The sequence below is a fragment of the Sprattus sprattus genome, assembly GCF_963457725.1.
Source record: "Sprattus sprattus genome assembly, chromosome: 20".
NCBI classification, from domain to species: Eukaryota; Metazoa; Chordata; class Actinopteri; order Clupeiformes; family Clupeidae; genus Sprattus; species Sprattus sprattus.
In genome coordinates this window covers 17,393,386-17,410,251 of record NC_137918.1, presented here as the reverse complement: position 1 = coordinate 17,410,251, position 16,866 = coordinate 17,393,386, and the positions used below count along the sequence as shown (strand labels likewise).

Here is a 16,866-nt window from a genome sequence, read left to right as displayed (position 1 = left end):
CTAATGCTAAATATCTATCTACACCAAAGCAACAGAATTTGAAACATATTCCTCAGTTCACTTCCTGTGTGGCAAGAGCTCCAGGTCAACGTCTCTCTGTTGTTTCCAGTTCTATGCGTTAGATCTCCAGATAACAGTGTTATTCATACGACTCGTTACAATGACAAAACACATTTATTTTGTTAATTAAATGTCTGCCTAAACACACTCACACCGGGATAGAATTGTGCACTGGGCAGTTTACTATTTACAGTAGTTTCCACGTTCCAGATTTAACTTCAACCAGATCTGCTTTTTGAAGTACAAAACTAAACCCACTGTATGATGACTTTCCCAATCACAGAGGAGATTGGTGATGACTGAGCCAACCACAGAAGACATACGTGATGACTGAGCCAATCACAGAAGAGAAAGCTGATGACTGAGCAAATCACAGAAGAGATTGGGGAGTTCTCGAGGTGCGGTTTGGCCCTGCTCAGGAGAGAGTGGCGGACTAAAGTCCCAGAGGAAAAAGAGCACTATTACTATCCACACTGTTCTGGTGGGTTTGGGAGGTTACGGTCCTCTCTTCTGTTGGGTCTGTTCAGGAGCAGCTCTGGGTCTTGGGTCGACCAGCTCAGTCTTCACATGCAGAACCGGAGACATGAGGTGAGCAGGAGTGTTCTTGATCACACCACAAGGGGGCGACACACACAGCATCCACTGCCAGCCAGCTGAGCTGAGGAGTTTTACACACACTCACACACACACACACACTCTCTCACACACACACACACACACACACACACACACACACACACACACACACACACACACACACACACACACACAGACACAGTGTGTGTGTGTGTGTGTGTGTGTATGTGAATGTGTGTCTCTGTGTGTGTGTCCTGTGCTGTGGAGCTGTGGAGGCTTTGTGATTGGCTGAGCTCATAGACTAATGTCAATCTCACAGCAAGTCATGAGTACAGTTTGGTGTTTTGACCTTCATATTCACATTTATATCCATTAGAGTTTCATATCCTTTTTTCTGTCATGGATGAGGGATGGCAGGTCGTAGAGTTTAGGCAGTTGAACAGGTGTCCACGGGTGGACTTGTGAGACAGTATGCCTTGGATTGCAGAGGATCAAAAGCGTCTGGGTTGAACCTGTTGTAGCCCCATAGACATTCAGTCCTCATGACCAAACACAAACGTGTCTACATATTCACTCATGAATAAGGGAAACTGCTTCAGGACCATGAGAGGGGGCAGTGAAGATGAGTGGGGGCTAATGATTATGATAATTAATGCAGTTCAGCAAAATTGTGTAGATTTCCTGTGTACATTGTGCTGAAACCAACACCCAGCCCACAACCAATATTGTTGGAGTAAAGCTAAAGCTCAAATCTTTTTTGCAAAGATCTTTTTTTTTGGATGAGGGATGGCAGGTCGTAGAGTTTAGGCAGCTGAACAGAACACCAAAGGAGCCTTTGGTTCATGCCGTGTCACACTGTTCAGGCATAAAACCAAAGCTCAAAAGCTCTTACAGTTTGTAGACAGTAATTGTACGTCTTAACATGCTTCTTATGCTTGGATCAAAATTAATGTTATTTTCAAACTAGCCATCTGGGCGTCACACTGCCATACCAAGAATGACCATGAGAGGGGGCAGTGAAGATGAGTGGGGACTAATGAATCTGTTTATACTGCCCTCACCAGTATGCAGGTTAATGCAGGTTCAGCAAAACTGTGTAGATTTCCTGTGTACATTGTCCTGAAACCAACATCCAACCTACAACCAATACTGTTAGAGTAAAGCCAAAGATCAAATCTTATAGAATAATATTCTTCCTAAATAAATACTCTGCATGAATAAAATACTTATGCTCTTGTTTCAAAGGCCATTTGAATGGCTCTATTCTGTGGGAGATAATGAAACATTCTCCTAGGGAAGGCATTTCTTGACAATCTTTGAGGATTCTTTACATACAAAAGGAAATGTGTTGCCTTTACAGAAAAATAGACGTGCAAATTATGGTCTCCATGGTCTTCCGTGGTCTTGACTGTTTTTTAGAAGACTTTCAGGCAAGGAGTGGCTATGGAGAGAGCAGTAAGGACCATGTCTTTTAGTCAGTGATACCCCTACCCCTATCATATTGGTTGTCTGCATGTGCAATATGTGCAGTGAAACTCTGATAGTACTGGCCCATACTATCAATGGAGAAGTGTTGAACACAGAATTGATCTCCATGCAGCTTTTTTATGCAAGAACTCACACCACTGCCCATGTATCCATCTGTTTATCAGCACTAGCAATGTTTGCTGTGTGAAACGGCTTCTGATGCACAGACTGACAGGAAGGAGTTACATTTAAAAGGCAAGACTTCAACTTTGTTCTTGGACTTTGCTCAAGTTTGCCCGCCATGACAATAAAGTTTTACACCTTAGACACTCTGGGCTCCTCCTTACAGGTCTGACATAAGAGGAAGGGCAGAAATAGTCAAAGTTCACTTTACAGACTCCATTTTAACAGGAGGATATCTACTTTTAGCTGAACTCAATTTGAAAACCTTAAGCTTTGTTATGTTTGATAGAAACATGCAAGTGTTATCTTGAGAAACATGTTCTGATGTGTGTACACATCCGTGCAGTGATTGATTTATTTAAAAAAAGTTGTTTCCCCACGGGACGTACTGCTACAAAATGGCGGCATAGTTAACAGGTCAGTGAATCATCTATTCACACTACTTTTTTACTAAAATGATATGTTGTGTCTCAGTAGTTGTCTTATACAGTAGGCTACCTGTTTTGAAAATCGTGCTTATATTTGTAGGTGCTTAATCATTATAATCATTTTTGCTTAGTAAGGTCAAACTTAATGCCTTCAGGACATATTTCCGCCTTTAGAGTGGATATAGAAACAACACTCTCCATGAAGAGAGATATTTAAAAAATGTTGACTATTATTTCATACACATCACTGGTGCTCACGACCCCAGGTTCTTTCATGTATGCAGTTTTATCAGAAGTATGTAGTAGTGTTTAAATTTAGTATGTATTTCAATATAGGGGCCGTTTTATCAGACACGTGTTGAAAAGTAGTAGTGATTTAAATATAGGGGCAATGATACCTCTCGACTTAATAAGATGGGCCAATGTAATTTTATTCACAGTATATGGCGCCAAAACAATACAACTTTCTTAGAGCGCTTTACAGAGCCCAGAGGGGGGCCATCTGCATGGGCCAGGTAGAGAGGTAGAAATAGAGGGGGCCATCTGCATGGGCCAGGTAGAGAGGTAGAAATAGAGGGGGCCATCTGCATGGGCCAGGTAGAGAGGTAGAAATAGAGGGGGCCATCTGCATGGGACAGGTAGAGAGGTAGAGATAGAGGGGGCCATCTGCATGGGCCAGGTAGAGAGGTAGAGATAGAGGGGGCCATCTGCATGGGCCAGGTAGAGATAGAGGGGGGCATCTGCATGGGTCAGGTAGAGAGGTAGAGATAGAGGGGGGCATCTGCATGGGACAGGTAGAGAGGTAGAGATAGAGAAAGGGGATAGGGAGCTGGCAGAAGGTATAAATGATATTATTTCCAATGATTGCTGCACAATGACACTTTTGGTAAACACTCCCTGAGGTGGGACACTGCTTCATATGTTGTTGCTTCTCAGAGAGAGGGGGGGAGAGGGAGAGGGAGAAATAGAGAGAGGGAGAGGGAGAGAGGTGGGGGGAGAAGGAGAGAGAGGGGGAGGGACCGGGAGAGAGAGAGAGAGAAAGAGAGAGAGAGGAAGGGAGAGGGAGAGGGAGTGGGAGAGAGAGAGATAGAGAGAGGGAGAGAGAGATACAGAGAGGGAGAGGGAGAAAGATAGGTGGGGGGAGAGAGGGGCGAGAAGGAGAGAGAGGGAGAGAGAGGGGGGAGGGACGTGGAGAGAGAGAGGAAGGGAGAGGGAGAGGGAGAGGGAGTGGGAGAGAGAGAGACAGAGAGACAGAGAGAGAGAGGTGTGTGTGTGTGTGTGTGTGTGTGTGTGTGTGTGTGTGTGTGTGTGTGTGTGTGTGTGTGTGTGTGTTCTTATACTATGCTCAACTTTGCTCGCCATGACAATAAAGTTTTACACCTTAGACACTCTGGGCTCCTCCTTACAGGTCTGACATAAGAGGAAGGGCAGAAATAGTCAAAGTTCACTTTACAGACTCCATTTTAACAGGAGGAAGAAGATATCTACTTTTAGCTGAACTCAATTTGAAAACCTTAAGCTTTGTTATGTTTGATAGAAACATGCAAGTGTTATCTTGAGAAACATGTTCTGATGTGTGTACACATCCGTGCAGTGATTGATTTATTTTAAAAAAGTTGTTTCCCCACGGGACGTACTGCTACAAAATGGCGGCATAGTTAACAGGTCAGTGAATCATCTATTCACACTACTTTTTTACTAAAATGATATGTTGTGTCTCAGTAGTTGTCTTATACAGTAGGCTACCTGTTTTGAAAATCGTGCTTATATTTGTAGGTGCTTAATCATTATAATCATTTTTGCTTAGTAAGGTCAAACTTAATGCCTTCAGGACATATTTCCGCCTTTAGAGTGGATATAGAAACAACACTCTCCATGAAGAGAGATATTTAAAAAATGTTGACTATTATTTCATACACATCACTGGTGCTCACGACCCCAGGTTCTTTCATGTATGCAGTTTTATCAGAAGTATGTAGTAGTGTTTAAATTTAGTATGTATTTCAATATAGGGGCCGTTTTATCAGACACGTGTTGAAAAGTAGTAGTGATTTAAATATAGGGGCAATGATACCTCTCGACTTAATAAGGGGGCCAATGTCATTTTATTCACAGTATATGGCACCAAAACAATACAACTGTCTTAGAGCTCTTTACAGAGCCCAGAGGGGGCCATCTGCATGGGCCAGGTAGAGAGGTAGAGATAGAGGGGGCCATCTGCATGGACCAGGTAGAGAGGTAGAGATAGAGGGGGCCATCTGCATGGGCCAGATAGAGATAGAGGGGGCATCTGCATGGGCCAGGTAAAGAGGTAGAGATAGAGGGGGCCATCTGCATGGGCCAGGTAAAGAGGTAGAGATAGAGGGGGCCATCTGCATGGGCCTGGTAGAGAGATAGAGATAGAGGGGGGCATCCAGGCATGAGAATCACTCACCTTTCAGCGAAATTCGCCGTTTTGAAAACAAAATAGGTGACCTACGTGAATCGTGTAGATTCGATGAGTTTTGTTTTTTTGTGTGTGTGGGGGGGCATATTCATTGGCGGCAGGCGTCAGTGTTGCCAGATTGTAAATAAGGCTCCAAATGATCGTATTTGGAGGATAATATCTGTCAACACTGGGAAAGTTTGACCAATGACAATTCTGTCTACAGTCAGAGCTCGCGCAAAAAGGTGGAACGTAAGTCTTAGATACAGTTTCCAAACGTGTAAAGACGTAACTAATTGGCAAAATCCCGGACAATTTTGGAATCCCTGCTGGAAGCATTTTTTGTGTGTGACCGTAATGTAAGCATATACAACGTTAAAACACGTGTTCGGTAACTTAACGAGATGATTCATTTCTAGGGGTATAACCTTCAGATACATTTGTATAAAAAAGTTAGCAAGCATATGATGTGATTAGCCTGGTTACGAGACGGCTACGGTGTGAATAACTGGAGTAAGCTCATTTAGCTACATTAACTCAAACGCCACGGAGACTCCCTGTTCTAACTTTGAATCGCTCTGTTGGGGCAAAGTGACCATTGCAAAGGTGTTTGACTACAGACTGTTAACGTAGCAAATAATTCCTACTATTGCAGCCAGTCAACCTACAAGCCTTGCAGGTATAAAACAAATCATGACGTCAGATGACGATTTTCAGTCTCGTTACCGCAACCCTGAGCACTGACATGATAAGCACTTTGGTGAAAGGTGAGCTCTGCTCAAAAAGGCCAAGTCGCCAAGCTATGATATATATATCCAGTTATTCAACATAATAAATCAGCGGCGAAAAAAACAATAGAATCATATTTTCTTGACAAGAATTCCATAAATGAAAAGAGATCCTTACATTTTGCATCATTTAGTACTTCTAAAGAATATATGATTGTATTGTTTTTTTCGCCGCTGATTTATTATGTTGAATAACTGGAGGATGCGAGTGCATGGAAATATTAACGCGAAGGGCCTTGCCAATAAAATGTATTGAAATCTGAATTACATAACATTGTATTGGCTGTCAATCATGATGGAAGAGTAGACAAGTTAAGTTACGGCATCTCTCGTGGGGGCTATGCATTAAGCCATTTGTGGTGCCCTTACCACATTGTGCCTCATATACTGTAAATGATAGACCCAGTGACAGGCTGGCATGAAATGGCCTGAGTAATACTAAGTAAGGAGGCCAAAATAATTTTTGACTCATGGCTGAAGCTAAGTTTCTCCAGATCTCCCCAGGTTGGAAAAAAAGCATCTCAAACTGCATCAGATTGACGATTTAAAATATGGAATATTAAAATTTTACTTACGGGGGAGCACGCCCCCGGACCCCCCTAGAGGGGTAATATCCTCCTCACCTTTTTCGCCCTTGACCCGTTTTCATGCCTGGGGGCATCTCTATGGGTCAGGTAGAGAGGTAGAGATAGAGGGGGCCATCTGCATGGGACAGGTAGAGAGGTAGAGATAGAGGGGGCCATCTGCATGGGACAGGTAGAGAGGTAGAGATAGAGGGGGCCATCTGCATGGGCCTGGTAGAGAGGTAGAGATAGAGGGGGCCATCTGCATGGGTCAGGTAGAGAGGTAGAGATAGAGGGGGGCCATCTGAATTTGCCAGGTAGAGAGGTAGAGATAGAGGGGGGCCATCTGCATGGGCCAGGTAGAGAGGTAGAGATAGAGGGGGCCATCTGCATGGGCCAGGTAGAGAGGTAGAGATAGAGGGGGGGCATCTGCATGGGCCAGGTAGAGAGGCAGAGATAGAGGGGGCCATCTGCATGGGCCAGGTAGAGAGGTAGAGATAGAGGGGGGGCATCTGCATGGGCCAGGTAGAGAGGCAGAGATAGAGGGGGCCATCTGCATGGGCCAGTAAGAGAGGTAGAGATAGAGGGGGCATCTGCATGGGCCAGGTAGAGAGGTAGAGATAGAGGGGGCCATCTGCATGGGCCAGTAAGAGAGGTAGAGATAGAGGGGGCATCTGCATGGGCCAGGTAGAGAGGTAGAGATAGAGGGGGCCATCTGCATGGGCCAGTAAGAGAGGTAGAGATAGAGGGGGCCATCTGCATGGGCCAGTAAGAGAGGTAGAGATAGAGGGGCCATCTGCATGGGCCAGGTAGAGAGGTAGAGATAGAGGGGGCCATCTGCATGGGCCAGGTAGAGAGGTAGAGATAGAGGGGGCCATCTGCATGGGCCAGTAAGAGAGGTAGAGATAGAGGGGGCCATCTGCATGGGCCAGGTAGAGAGGTAGAGATAGATAAAGGGGATAGGGAGCTGGCAGAAGGTATAAATGATATTATTTCCAATGATTGCTGCACAATGACACTTTTGGTAAACACTCCCTGAGGTGGGACACTGCTTCATATGTTGTTTCTTCTCAGAGAGGGGGGGGGAGAGGGAGAGGGAGAAATAGAGAGAGGGAGAGGGAGAGAGAGGGAGAGAGGTGGGGGGAGAAGGAGAGAGAGGGAGAGAGAGGGGGGAGGGACCGGGAGAGAGAGAGAGGGAGAGGGAGAGGGAGTGGGAGAGAGAGAGATAGAGAGAGGGAGAGAGAGAGATACAGAGAGGGAGAGGGAGAGGGAGAGAGAGAGGTGGGGGGAGAGAGGGGCGAGAAGGAGAGAGAGGGAGAGACCTGGTGAGAGAGAGGGAGTGGGAGAGAGAGAGGGTGTGTGTGTGTGTGTGTGTGTGTGTGTGTGTGTGTGTGTGTGTGTGTGTGTGTGTGTGTGGTGTGTGTTTGTGTTTGTGTGTGTGTGTGTGTGTGTGTGTGTGTGTGTGCGTGTGTTCTTATACTATGCTCAACTTTGCTCGCCATGACACTTACGTTTTACACCTTAGACACTCTGGGCTCCTCCTTACAGGTCTGACATAAGAGGAAGGGCAGAAATAGTCAAAGTTCACTTTACAGACTCCATTTTAACAGGAGGAAGAAGATAGCTACTTTTAGCTGAACTCAATTTGAAAACCTTAAGCTTGGTTATGTTTGATAGAAACATGCAAGTCTTATCTTGAGAAACATGTTCTGATGTGTGTTCACATCCGTGCAGTGATTGATTTATTTTTTTAAAAGTTGCTTCCCCACGGGACGTACTGCTACAAAATGGTGGCATAGTAAACAGGTCAGTGAATCATCTATTCACACTAATTTTTTACTAAAATGAAATGTTGTGTCTCAGTATTTGTCTTATAGGCTACCTGTGAAAATGGTGCTTATATTTGTAGGTGCTTACTGATTATTATTTTTGCTTAGTAAGGTCAAACTTAATGCCTTCAGGACATATTTCCGCCTTTAGAGTGGATATAGAAACAACACTCTCCATGAAGAGAGATATTTAAAAAATGTTGACTATTATTTCATATACATCACTGGTGCTCACGACCCCAGGTTCTTTCATGTATGCAGTTTTATCAGAAGTACGTAGTAGTGTTTAAATATAGTACGTATTTAAATATAGGGGCCGTTTTATCAGACACGTGTTTAAAAGTAGTAGTGATTTAAATATAGGGGCAATGATACCTCTCGACTTAATAAGATGGGCCAACGTAATTTTATTCACAGTATATGGCGCCAAAACAATACAACTGTCTTAGAGCTCTTTACAGAGCCCAGAGGGGGGCCATCTGCATGGGCCAGTAAGAGAGGTAGAGATAGAGGGGGCCATCTGCATGGGCCAGGTAGAGAGGTAGAGATAGAGGGGGCCATCTGCATGGGCCAGATAGAGATAGAGGGGGCATCTGCATGGGCCAGGTAAAGAGGTAGAGATAGAGGGGGCCATCTGCATGGGCCAGGTAAAGAGGTAGAGATAGAGGGGGCCATCTGCATGGGCCAGTAAGAGAGGTAGAGATAGAGGGGGGTCATCTGCATGGGCCAGGTAGAGAGGTAGAGATAGAGGGGGCCATCTGCATGGGCCAGGTAGAGAGGTAGAGATAGAGGGGGGCCATCTGCATACTTTTAGCTGAACTCAATTTGAAAAACTTAAGCTTGGTTATGTTTGATAGAAACATGTGAGTCTAATCTTGAGAAACATGTTCTGATGTGTGTATACATCCGTGCTGTGATTGATTTATTTAGCAAAGGTTGATTCCCCACGGGACGTATCGCTACAAAATGGAGGCATAGTAAACAGGTCAGTTATTCATCTATTCCGACAACTATTCTACTAAAATAATATGTTTTGCTTTCAGTAGTTGTCTTATAGGCTACGTATTTTGTAAATGTTGCTTAGATTTTTAGGTGCTTACCGATTATTTTTACTAACATTATTTTAGTAGGGTAAAACTAAATGTCTGCAGGGCATATTTCTGTATCTGGCCAAGTAGAAAGGTAGAGATGAAAAGGGTTAGCTGCTACAAAATGTACTGTGTATTATTCTTGCTAACATTATTTTAGTAGGGTAAAACTAAATGTCTGTATTAATAGTGGATACAATGGGACAAGATTATTCCAGTATTTTAGAACAGATTAACATAATGAATATAGAAGTAATCAGAAATCTATACTGATTGTGGAAATTATTAACATTATGGGCAGTAATGAAATTAATTTAACAAAATAATGTTTGGTCTTGAATTAATCCTTATGATATGGGCAGTAGTCTGATCAGGCTCTCTTTGCAGTCTGAAGTACCTGCTATAGCTGATGACCCAGATGACCAGGGTTGGTGGGGGGAGAACGTTATCTAAGGGCATCAAGGAGAGATGGTGACGTTAAGGGATTGACAGGTGGAAAGTGCATAGCAATGAGCATAGAGGTGCAAAACCACTTTAGAGTGGCTGGTTTCCTCTTCGCTCTGCTCTCTTCTTCTTCTGCTCTTTCTGCTGCTGCTTCTCCTTTCCTGTCTTTCAGTGTGGAGATCCTCTCTTCCCCTGCACTCTTATTCTATCACGCTATCTGTCTGATCCTCTCTTCCCCTGCACTCTTATTCTATCACTCTGTCTGTCTGATCCTCTCTTCCCCTGCACTCTTATTCTATCACTCTATCTGTCTGTCTGATCCTTTCTTCCCCTGCACTCGTATTCTATCACTCTATCTGTCTGATCCTCTCTTCCACTGCACTCTTATTCTATAACTCTGTCTGTCTGTCTCTCCTCTCTTCCACTGCACTCTTATTCTATCACTCTGTCTGTCTGATCCTCTCTTCCACTGCACTCTTATTCTATCACTCTGTCTGTCTGTCTCTCCTCTCTTCCCCTGCACTCTTATTCTATCACTCTGTCTGTCTGATCCTCTCTTCCACTGCACTCTTATTCTATCACTCTGTCTGTCTGATCCTCTCTTCCCCTGCACTCTTATTCTATCACTCTACCTGTCTGTCTGATCCTCTCTTCCCCTGAACTCTTATTCTATCACACTGTCTGTCTGTCTGTCCTCTCTTCCCCTGCACTCTTTAGGTTATGTAGTCCATTCAGTTTATTGAATGAATGAACTGTTCATCAACCATTTATGTAACTCCTCGTCTGTCATGCCATTTCATTAACAATTTTCATATATCCTATTTGGTAATATTGTAGGACATTTTTGATTAATTGAATTTGTACTTATATTTAAAATGAATAGTATAAAAAAATATATATATAAATGTAATGTGTTTTTTATATACATTATTGTTTTGATTCCTTGTTTCTACTGAAGCCAGTAGTGTGTCCATGAAGAGAAGCTGAGCAATGGAAACACCAGGAGACGCTCCAGAGGGACAGAGGTAATGCATCATCTGAATCATGTGTGATGTTAAATTAAGATTCTAAACCTGATTGTTCAAATCCTTGATTGTGATTGGCTAAAAGCCGTTGTAAAATCCAGCATTACCTTACAATTTGACCTGATTACATTCCATATTACTGCGCAGCGAATGGCAAGGCATTCATATAGCGCATTTCATACCCAGTGTTCCATCTGGCTGTTGCGTTGCTTCAAGGGTTGCGTGGCAACGATTTATTTAGGAGCTATAATTTTTAGTGGCGGAAGAATGACGGTTTATCATTAAACTATTGTTTCTTAAATTGAATTGTCTTTATTTATGAAACCATATAAAATATGTGTAGTAACAGGTTTAGAAAAGCAATAAGCCCCGCGAGTCCGTGCTTTGCGCTGATTTTAGAACAGGTAAGGGGGTTTAACGGCACTCCGCTTCGCGTCGTGCCTAACAACTCCCTTACCTGTTCTAAAATCAGCGCAAAGCACGGCCTCTTGGGGCTTATTGCTTAATGATATGTTTAATTGTTTCTGTGGCTCTTGGGCTTTTTAGTGGACGTATAGGTCGACTCCACATATGCTAATAGCTTACTCTTAAACACTGCCTTTGTTCTTCAATTCTCCGTGTTAATTTCCCTTTTCATAACAGCAGGTCAGTCACTGTCCAACACCATTTGTGAAAACACGGATGTAGGCTTACATTATGTGAAAATAAGTTTTAACAAATGAACACAAACATGGATAATCATTCTAAATTGTGAATGAGTCACAGTCCAGGCCCACTGGGCCACTGAACACAATCAGGCTTAGAACAATAATCTCCACAATAACTGCAATAATTCATTCCTCCACAAGGGTTTCATGTAATATTGTGTTTGCCAAGTACACTTACATGAGTGCTTTATTCAACAGTGATCTTATAAGTCATTTGAAAGAAATACCAATAATATAACAAGCTTTAAGTAAGGTTATTCATTCAGTCTAATATGATATAAAATGTATTCAAAACTGCCAAGACTACAGGTTAGTTATAGTTTGGGCTATTTTAGTTTACTTGCATTTCATATGGAGTTTTGAGCACCGCAGCGTCATTAAAACTCTGGCCAGCTCAGTTCAATGTCTGAATTTGAATATCCAAATCAAAATGAGAAATGATGCTTCCCATTCATATTTTGTAATTTTATTTCATTTAAATACCAACATCCCATTTCCAGATTCCCATTTTAAGAATAGTCAGTCATGTTTTGGGTGTAAATGCCTCTGTAGTAAATCATGGGTGCTATTTTGTGTGATAGACACGTCCGTCTGAAGAGACCTCCATCACCTGCGCCCACTTGTGTGTCCATGAAGAGTGATCGGTCACATGATGGCCACATCAACTTCCAGAATGAAGATGGTACAACTGCATCAAGGCAAGTCCATGAAACAGACTCATGTCAAGGGTAAGCTAGGAAGGGTGTGTTAGGAAGTCAACAAATTGTTTATTTAGAGTGTTACAACCAGATATTTGGTCAAAAAACAAAGAATCTGTCTATAAATACTTTGTAATTGTATCTATCTATAAATCCAGGAATCTCTGTGTGTCTGTCCGTCTAGGTTGTATCTCCCTGACGGTAGTTACGTTAGTTATGAGATTTCGCATGTAGCTTACGCATGTCATGAACCTGTGCATCCTTGATTTTGAAGATTTTTGAATTCATAGTTCGCGAGATATTTGTATTTTACCGTTTGCCGTGCATTGAAATGCATTGGGTTTAGCGACGCGATTTCTAAACCCAATGCAGTAGGCCTGCTCATCTGTAAGTAAATTTAACCTGTTTACGTTAATTGCTGTGAAATTAGCTAGCCTATTGACGTGCATCGAACTGATTAATTTTGAAAGTTGCATAGGGACGTATTCTTTGAAAGTTAGGGACCAATGTTTTATGGAATGGAATGACCCCCATTCACCCCTCCCCCCTAAAACCTGAAGGTCACTAATAGCCTACCTACTTACAAAAATGTCTCTTACCTGTTATCGTTGCTTTATGGGTACTGTAGTAATTCAGAGAAAGAGGGGCGGACCCGCGCGACGTGAATGATGTTATAGTCAGAGAACAGTCGTGTGGTTAGCCTAGAGCCTAGACCACTGACCATGCGTTCATTCATCTATTGACGCAATGAGAGAGGTTTTCCGATGTATTAGTGTCCGATGTATATGTTGTAATTTTGTAAATTTAGTTTTCTCATTATTGCAATATTATAAACCTCAGTCTGCATTTACCCTGGCTGGGAGAGGCTGTCATTCCGAAGATACTGTGTGTGATCGCCTTTGCTCTGTGTTCATTAAACCTGTCAGAGTGTATGAATAAACGGCTGGGCGCCAATCAAATCACAACGCAAGAGTGGAGTACTACACCGCTACAAATGGTAGCTTATATTGATAAGCCTCGGAGGCTTTCAGATTGTCCATTGCTTTCCCATCTGTTGCTATGGAGTCCACGAAAATACGCGCAAATCTCGCTGTAAATTATGTTGGGCCACGTCGTCATGTTATCCTCCCAGTTCTGCACTGAATTTGGGTGGGGGATAGTAACGCCATCTCCAGTCAGAGTATTTAAACTGTGTTCCCATTGTAAGGACATTATTAGCTTACGATCTGTCTGAGAGTGGGCTGTCAAAGCTAGCATCATCGAGGTCATACAGTACAGTAGCCTACATACATTCAATAAAATTAACCTACATTTGAGTCCAACTGCATGACCATTCTTACCCTACACTTACCCTAACAATAAAGAAGTGATCCTATTTCAACCATAACTTCATTTTAAATAATTTCTTTCTTTATGACATTTAGTTTTTTAGTTTAGACAGCAACTTTGATATCTATATTCAACTGCATCCACTACATAATCTCAAACTTTATTTGTTGGTATATCTCCAAAAATGTGTTGGTATATCTCCATTTCTTATTGAAAAGGAAACATGCATCACAATAATACTTCAGTGTAACCTGTACCTATGTGGAGTGCAAAAATGTCTTGCTATTACACTACCCAACAGCTACCACTGCACGAAAAGCAAGATTATCGGGCCCGTAAACGCTGTGATACAGCCGCGAATGATCACCATTACTGGCTGATCGCGGACATTCCCCCGAAATATCCGTCTGCCGCATACGAACGGAAATTCCCGGGAAGGAACCTGCGAGGGGAGGGGGGCCGATGTGTTTAGCATTCTCACCTCCCGCTGACAGAGGTGCGAAATGCTCTTATTAGCATATTGACTGTCAGCAGTCTAGCCACACACACCCTGCTGCAGCCATTGGTTGAAAACGAGAAGGAATTGAATTAAAACGTCTTGTGATGAGACGGAATGAGATTCTGTCTATAGGTCAGCTTTCAACTGACAAAACGTATCCCCTCCCATTTACAGCTATTGCCCCATAAAAACGAAATTAAAATGTAGGCTACACGATTATAATTTAATTAATATTCTGTCTTTGGGGTTTTGCTCCGGGGTTATCACATTTCTAGATTTGCTCACCGTTTTCAGAGTTCTGTCTTTAGGGTTTTGATTTCGGGGATTTCACGATTCTTGCTTTGCCTTTAATTTTCAGAGTTCGGGGGTTGCAATGTACTTTCGAGGCTGTTCCACTCATATTCCGGAGCTTCCTCTCTGTAATGTTCTTGAGATTCACTTTTGGCATGTGATTATACAGAGTCGGGCTTACTCTGATATCGAGATAGTCATTTCGCAACTTGGGACATGTTTGCCACTCGTAAATATCTAACCTGTGACTTTTCAGGTAGATTTTATGCGAGCTTCTCGAGATTTGAACCTGCGCTCTTCAGGTTAGTGGTACTTTGTACCTAATGGTGCTGTTGCTAACCGCTTAGCCACCTTTGCTGGTAATGTTCTAGCTCGTCGGTGCGAGCAAGTACCTGGTTTATCATTCCTCCCTCCTCTGGGGTATTTCTCTTCTGTTACTGGAGCGTGCAAATCGGGAATTCTTTAGTGGACTTATGTGACGTTTTAATTATGTTCACGTAAAGGCGCCCGAGGCAACATTAGAAACTTTAGACTCGAGTCAGAAACAGAAACAGATTTATTGTCACGTAGGTATGCGCCTACCTGAAATAATAAACGTTCAATTTCTAGTCTTTTTTACACGTAGTAAGTTTCAATAACACCATACCATTACATATCGACATTCATAGTGGTGTAGTGGTCCCTGGAGAAGTGGGTATACTCTCTATTTATTCATACAGCACAGGATAAACACCCTGTTTTGAGAAGTGGGTATACCCAATGCTGACTGAAAAATAAGTGGGTATACTCCGTATACCTGCGTATACACTGGACTACACCACTGGACATTCAAGGAGCAAAGATGCGACGTCGTTGTGTGGTGAGAACTGATTAAAAAAAAATCGCCTGCCTTCTGTTTTTCACGGTAGATTGCATATTATGCTACAAAGCATTTATAAATGAATTGCAAACATCACCTGGACACAAACATGTATTATTCTATTTGGACATGCCTTCAGAAATATGCCTACCGATAGTTAGTGCTACTGCATCTTTAACAAGCACTTAACAACACTTCAATTCATGATTAACTCATGAGTTGCTACTGATTAGTTGACTACATGGTGTGAGCCCATCTAAAGTGAGGACTTGCTATGCTTTACAAAGCATTTATAAATGAGTTGCAAACATAAACTGGACACAAACATGTATTATTCTATTTGGACATGCCTTCAGAAATATGCCTACGGATAGTTAATGTTACTGCATCTTTAACAAGCACTTAACAACACTTCAATTCATGATTAACATATGAGTTACTACTGATTAGTTGACTACATGGTGTGAGCCCATCTAAAGTGAGGACTTGCTGTGCTTTACAAGGCATTTATTAATGAGTGGCAAAAGCTAGCAGATACCAAAAAGACACAAGTAAAAGTAGTATTATTTTAAGAAAAGGGAAAGAAATGCCAAAGTGATGAAAACGTACAAATATTTTTTTTAAACTAAATATTCACACAAGAAAATCATCACTTAAAATAATGAAACTGTTGAGTTCAAGTAATGCTTATATTTAGACATAAAAGCTTTACGCAGACATCATTACAATATTTGGAAAGAAATTATGAGATTCGGACTGGAAAGGCTTTTCGTATATCCTTGAACAACCGTCCAAGTGGCCCACCATCAGGGTGACCGGAGCCAAAAAGTCAATCATTTTATCCGGATCACGGCACCATTGTAACAAGTCCTGCGTTGCGTTCTGTGTGAGTGTTGCTGGGCAAGAAATGGCCACGCACTGAAGTTCTGGTGCTTTGTTCCAGCGAAGTGGAGCTCCGTACACTGAGCACATTAACATACAACGAGACAGTCTGTAACATGCAGTCGTCAAACACAATGGATATTAGCCTGTTAGCAGAGGGAAAACGTATGCTAGACCTCATCAGAATCAGAATCAGAAACAGATTTATTGTCAAGTAGGTATGCAACTACCTGAAATTTGCTCTGGTGCACAGGTGCATACAGTAAACATAAAAACATAAAAACACAAACATACACAATAAGTACTACACATAACATAAAACATAGAAACACAGTATGGAAACAGATGTATATATAAAAAGAGTGTGTATAAAGAAGTTAAGTGAGAGGTAAAAATGCAAAAAAAAATGGAGTGCAGGTATGCAAAAGTGAGTGCGCAATGTGCAATGTAAAGGAGTGAAATGTGAGATAACATAACTCAGGCTTGGGGTGTGGGGGAGGGGCAATAGTCCAAGACAGGTGGGGGTCCCGGGCCTTGTTGATGAGGCCAGCTGCAGTTGGGAAAAAGCAGTTTTTGTGACGTGAGGTTTTGGTCCTGATGGACCGCAGCCTCCTGACGGAGGGGAGGACCTCGAAGAGTATGTGACCCGGGTGGGAGGGATCGGCCGCAATCTTACCTGCCCGCCTCAGGGTCCTAGAGGCAAACAGGTCCTGTAGAGATGGCAG

The 16,866-nt window shown here is 42.6% G+C and overlaps 1 protein-coding gene across 1 annotated transcript in view; it reads left to right on the top strand.

Moving 5' to 3' along the window:
- Positions 1 to 417: 417 nt before the first annotated feature.
- The window catches only part of LOC308381611 (NACHT, LRR and PYD domains-containing protein 3-like), a gene marked incomplete at both ends in the record, with an annotated part of 76,929 nt that continues 60,480 nt past the window's right edge, over positions 418 to 16,866 (top strand). Inside the window, 2 exons of the mRNA XM_080859201.1 lie at positions 418 to 458; positions 588 to 648. Coding sequence (XP_080715327.1) covers positions 418 to 458; positions 588 to 648 — 102 coding nt within the window. The remainder of the gene's footprint in view (positions 459 to 587; positions 649 to 16,866) is intronic.